Here is a 5,977-nt window from a genome sequence, read left to right as displayed (position 1 = left end):
CCTTGATCTGAGGTGATTCTGTTAGGTGAACCGAACCGAGCAACCCATCCAGAATAGAAAACCTTGGCCACGGTGTCAGCAGAGCTATCCGGCATAGGGAAGGCTTCAGGCCATTTAGAGAAGCGATCCACACAGGTGAGGCAATATGTGTAGCCTTCTGATGGAGGCAAAGGGCCTACAATATCAATGTGGACATGTTCAAACCTGGCATCAGGTGGTGAAAATTCCCCATGTGGGCTCTTCGTATGCCGACTCACTTTAGACTTCTGACAGTTAATGCATGTACGTGACCAAGTGGTCACGTCAGCCTTCAGTGCGGGCCACACGAAACGCTCTTGAACTAGTTTCACAGAGGCCTTCACTCCAGGATGTGACAGTCCATGCAAGGCAGTGAAGATGTCCCTACGCATCGAGGATGGAACCAGTGGTCGAATGCGTCCTGTAGAGACGTCACAGTACAGCTGAAGCTTCGATTCATCAACCGGAAGAGAGTGGATTTTCAAGGAAGTAGATAAAGGATTGGTGAGTAGTTGCTGAATAGCCTCATCTTTGAGTTGTTCCTCTGCCATTCGTTTGAAGTCGGTGGGAGATGGTGTGTCTATGGAAGATATGGATATCCGAGACAATGCATCTGCCACAACATTTTCTGCACCCTTGATGTGTCGGATGTCTGTGGTAAACTGGCCAATGAAATCCAAGTGTCGAAGCTGACGAGGTGAGCATTTGTCAGTAGTCTGTCTGAAGGCATATGTGAGAGGCTTCTGATCCGTGTACAGGACGAATGAATGGCCTTCAACCATGTGCCTGAAATATTTGATAGCAGAGTAAGCTGCCAACAACTCTCGATCATAGGCACTGTAATTCTTTTGTGCAGGAGATAACTTCTTGGAGTAGAACCCAAGTGGCTGCCAAGATCCTGACACACGTTGTTGCAAAGTTGCGCCCATGGCAATATCGGAAGCATCTACCACAATAGCCAAAGATGCTGCTGCCACTGGAAATGCCAAAGCTGTTGCATCTGCCAGATCCCGCTTAGACTTCAGGAATGCTTCATCGGCTTCTTTGGTCCAAACGATCTTCCTCTTATCGTTTCGCTTGGAACCCGCTAGAAATTTATACAGGAGCGCCTGCGTCTCTGCTGCTTTTGGAACGAAGCGACGATAAAAATTGAGGAGGGCCAAAAATCGTCGGAGCTCTTTGACTGTGTCTGGCTTTGGGTATTGAGCGATGACCGACACTTTCTCAGGAAGAGGTGCAACGCCAGTTGCAGAGATCAAATGACCCAAAAATCGAACTGATGGTTGCCCCAGAACACATTTAGCAGCATTGAGGCGAACTCCGAATTCGGCAAAACGTTTGAATACTTGTCGCAAATGTTCCGTGTGCTCTTCAGCGTTTGTAGATGCCACGAGAACATCGTCGAAATACGGTACACAAAAGGTGAAACCCTGCAACACCATATGTATGAACCTCTGGAATGTTGCAGCTGCATTCGATAGTCCGAAAGGCATGAAGAGAAATTCGAACAGCCCGAATGGTGTTGTTACGGCTGTTTTCGGAATATCCTCTTGTCTCACAGGGATTTGATGAAAAGCTTTTGCGAGATCTAGGGTGGAGAATATTTGTTTCCCCTCTAGCACCTGGAGACAGTCCTGGATGTGCGGAACGGGATATCTGTCAGGGATAGTTGCAGCATTTAGTCTCCTGTAGTCGCCGCATGGTCTCCAATCGCCGTTGCACTTGGGTACCATGTGCAGTGGGCTTGCCCAGCAACTTTGAGATGGTCGGCAAACTCCTTGGGCAACTAGATGATCGAATTCCCACTTGGCTGCACGCAGCTTGTCCGGTGGTAGCCTGCGAGGTTTTGATGCAACTGGCGGGCCTTTGGTCTCAATGCAGTGTTGGACGTCATGCTTAACAGCATTAAACGTTGCTACAGTCTCTGTCAGTCCAGGGAACTCGGTGAGAATTCGATGAAATTCACTATTGTCCCGGATGCATTTCACTGCTGGGGATGGTACGTCCGCACCAGCAATCTTGCAATGTGAACGAAGCTGAGTGAGTGGATCGATTAATTGACCGCGCCGAACATCTATAAGCAGTCCAAAATGCCGCAGAAAGTCAGATCCGATGATTGGACGTGAAACGGCAGCAACGATGAATGACCAATGAAATGCACGACGAAGTCCTAAGTCTAGTTTTAACAGTCGTTGACCGAAGGTGTGTATGGCAGTTCCGTTTGCAGCAAACAACTGAAGCTTGTCTGGCTGACGTCGGGAATCTTCTTTGCGTAGTGGAAGTACAGATACATCAGCGCCAGTGTCTATGAGGAACTGCACGGAAGATGACTGGTCAGACAGATATAGCCGGAAGCAGTCGAGTTTGCCGTCACTCTGAGTATCGAGTGACGGCCCAACTAGTTTCCCTGCTGGTTGAAACTGCAAGGCTGGACACATTTGGTTGCTTTTTCTTTGAAACGCCAGTGGTACCAGCAGTGCTGGTAATTTCTGTCACGACTGCTGGAACGCTGACGAGATCCTCGGCGATTTCTTGATTGGGATCGAGCACGCGTTTCGAGACGCTGCAAACGGGAAGAAATGTCCATTAGAATGGTCTGCATTTGCGAAGCTTCAGCTGAAACCGCATGAATTGCAGTGGAGCTTTCCGCGGCGGCAAGTATGGCATCAGCCATTTCTGCCAATTTATCCAGGCTATCATTGGATATCGCTAGTATTTGCTGAACATTTGTAGGCAGCCGCTGGAGGAAAAGAGACTTCAAAATATCATCACTCACCCGTTGCCCAGCTTTACTTCACATTTCCAGGAGAAGGCGTGATGGTTTCCGATCACCCAGTTGCAATCCAGAAATTAGGTCGCGCAACCGCTGTTCCTCCGAGTCCGCATACTGCGTGCACAAACGGTGTTTTAGCGTAGCGTAAGATGTTGCGGTGGGTGGGCTGGTGATAATGTCCCCGACAACAGACAGCTCCTCTGGTTGCAAGGCAGATACGATGTGATGATACTTGGTCACCTCGGCTGTCACTCCTGCCAGAAGAAACTGACTTTCCATCTGCCTAAACCAGATCTCCGGATTTGCTCGCCAAAACGGTGGAGCTTTTACGGAAACATGGGCGATCTCTGCCGAACCAGTTGCGTTTTCATCTGCCATTTTGTTTTGCTTAAATCCTTTGGTTGCCTGTCCTCTTCACAATATAGGTCACCAGTTGTAGTGATTAACGATGATAAAATCTATTCAATTTATTTATTAAACTAAAACAAATCACAAAAATCACTACATACGCATGGAACGGACATACACATACGCGACAACATGTGACACCTCAATCAAAACACCGAGTGTCATCTCCAGACGGCTTTGACTTCTCTTCCAACCACAAGGAAAAATATATATCATATCCGGACGGCTTTAACCGATTCCCCACACTTTCCTCATTTCGGTGGAGATCCCATCAGTAGTATACACATTCATCAAGACCATCTGGGTCTATTCTTTTCCTCAGTTACTGAGTACTACATGGCCCCATGTAGTTCCAAGTACAGTATTAAACAACATTAGGACCTCAGGCTAAACAACATATTATTTTCAATATATATAAAAGAGAAAATCCCATGCTAGATACTATTTTGAAAATTTATGAGAAAAAATCTCTAGCCGCGTATCTGTTGCCTGGATTTTCTATATTTTCCTATGAATTCTTTTTCTCATCCCCTCAAAACTTGGAAAACTTACCATTAAAATTGTGTGCAACGGGACGTGAAGATTTATCGACGGGAAAAGATTATTTTTTCATTCTTATTTTTTTTTCCTCCTCCAAGAAGATATATTTTAAACTTCAAGAATAAATTAGAAAAATCTGGAACAGGGAAGAGGGGTGTTTAACCTTGTTAAGGTTTTGCGCAAGCACTTCTAGAAGCCTCACCATCTCTTATCCAATTTTTTTTTTCTATTTCCCCTTTGCTAGAGATAGATCTACTGTACGAATCCAGATATAGAACACCAACGAGGAGTTTTCGTTAACCTTTCGAAAAAAAGAAGGTTCTTATCCAGTTTTAGACGGTTAAACGAACAAATTTAAAATTTCTACGAAATATGGAACAAGATTCGATGCTTTCGAAAATTTTTTAGAACTGAAATAGGTTTAGAAATCGTGATTTTTTGGTTCAAAACATTACATCCTAAAGGGATTCTAAAAGGTAACGTTCAAAATCACGATGCTGGACGTATCTGATATTATTTTGGTTCATAGAATACAACTACTAAACCACACATGTACCACGTCCATATTCCTCTGCGGAACTTCTAATGAATTGGTGCATGTTGGAATGTGCGTGTCGGTGTTGTGAACCTAACGGGAAGCTTGTTTCTGTGTAATGCTTGTTATAGTGCTGCATTCTACCACATATTTTTCGAACTATGAGTTAAGTGTAATGTTTGAAGATTTTACCGTTGTAGGCCTAATGCTCTCTGCGGCGGTTCATACGATACAGCAGGGTATATTAAAATACAATTTCTACTCTGGATGTTTGTGTTTGTATATATATATACCCGCTTCTGTAACTTACAAAAAGGTTTCTTTTCACGCATCATCCGTAAGTCGAAATCTCGTCAAGGGAAAAGTTGCTGATTTCAGATCAAACGGGGGCAGTTCCATTCAAATCGGAACACACTGTACTTAGGCAATCTAAAAAAAAAGTGTGAAGGGTATATACGACTTTTTTTTTTTTTTTTTGTCAGGCAGTGTACATTGTATGTATGCCCCCTCCCCCTTAAAGCCGGTGTTCTAAATTCAGCTGAAATGAAAGCCACAGCAAGAAATCATTTCAATAGATAAAAAGGGGCTTTTTATTGGATGTGGTTGCCACAGAAAACAAACGAAAGTAAAACCACATTGGAGGCCCCGCAAGATTATTCTTTACCCATATTGCTGATTTTGCAAATAACATACAAATATATGCTGAAAATCAATACATAATTTTTATTTTTGTTTTAGCAAATATTTAAATAAAAGAGAATTTTTTAAGAAAAAGTGTAGATTGAATATGTAAATAGTTTTTTTTATGATCAGTTGTGACATAATGAATAGTGAAAGTATAGTGTAAGAAGTTCAGAGTTTTTTGTCAAACTAGTATAATTTATTTATAGAAGTAAGATATTATTTTCCGTTTCTTGTGAAATTAGTACCAGTGATTATAATTTAATTTTTATTGCTGGCATAGAAATAATAAATGCGCAGGAAATCAAATGTTTGATATTAGTAAACTCCGATGGTTGTCTGCACACAAGGGGAAAAAATTCATTATTAGCATATTAGCAAGTATTGAATAAAATTCTCTTTGAGAAGAGAATGGGGGCGGGGGGAAGGAAAGACGAATATAATTTTTTTTACGATGGATGGAAACACTGGATTAATGGAATTATAAAAATCGCGGAATAAACACAAAGTTATTTTCACGACTAAACAAGGGAGGCAAGATGGACAGATGGGAAACAATAAAGGCATGATGGTGGCACTAGAGGCAAGGATAGCATACAAGCAGTTCTGGACATTGTCCGATGTCATCCCTAAGAGCACAAAAAAAAAAAAAATACGCAAAAAATTTCCCGTTAAGAGGAGTCTAAATATAAATATAAAATATTTATAATTTTTTTTTCTTCTAAAAATTTTCTCCTACATGCTCTTTTAATAATAAAAATAGCATGGGTCAAATGAGTCAATGCCTACTTGTTAAGATCTTTCTGATCCCAATGATGAAACTAATGTGCCCGACGTACTGATAAAACCGTTGACGGTGACCCAGATTGCAGCTGGCATTGTAATTGTTAAATTTCTAATTGTTATACGTTTAAATTTCACATGATGCCTACATCTACTTACATAAAGACCTGGCGTTCCCAGAGACCTTATAAGTAGTTACTCTTGCTTTTTAGATTTATATTTTGATACAGTGAATGTGA

General features: G+C 42.1%; 1 protein-coding gene across 1 annotated transcript; it reads right to left on the bottom strand.

Moving 5' to 3' along the window:
• Positions 1-2,812: 2,812 nt before the first annotated feature.
• Positions 2,813-3,169, bottom strand: LOC149070002 (uncharacterized). Its single transcript, XM_089250084.1, has one exon. It carries the CDS (start codon positions 3,167-3,169, stop codon positions 2,813-2,815), a length of 357 nt encoding a protein of 118 aa, XP_089106210.1.
• Between the last annotated feature and the right edge of the window lie 2,808 nt (positions 3,170-5,977).

This window comes from Pholcus phalangioides, unplaced genomic scaffold (genome assembly GCF_987345545.1).
Source record: "Pholcus phalangioides strain wild (caught in Gottingen) unplaced genomic scaffold, Ppha-v1.0 ptg000022l_1, whole genome shotgun sequence".
NCBI lineage: Eukaryota > Metazoa > Arthropoda > Arachnida > Araneae > Pholcidae > Pholcus > Pholcus phalangioides.
The sequence above is the reverse complement of the archived record's forward strand: the minus strand, read 5'-3'. Positions and strand labels throughout refer to the sequence as shown.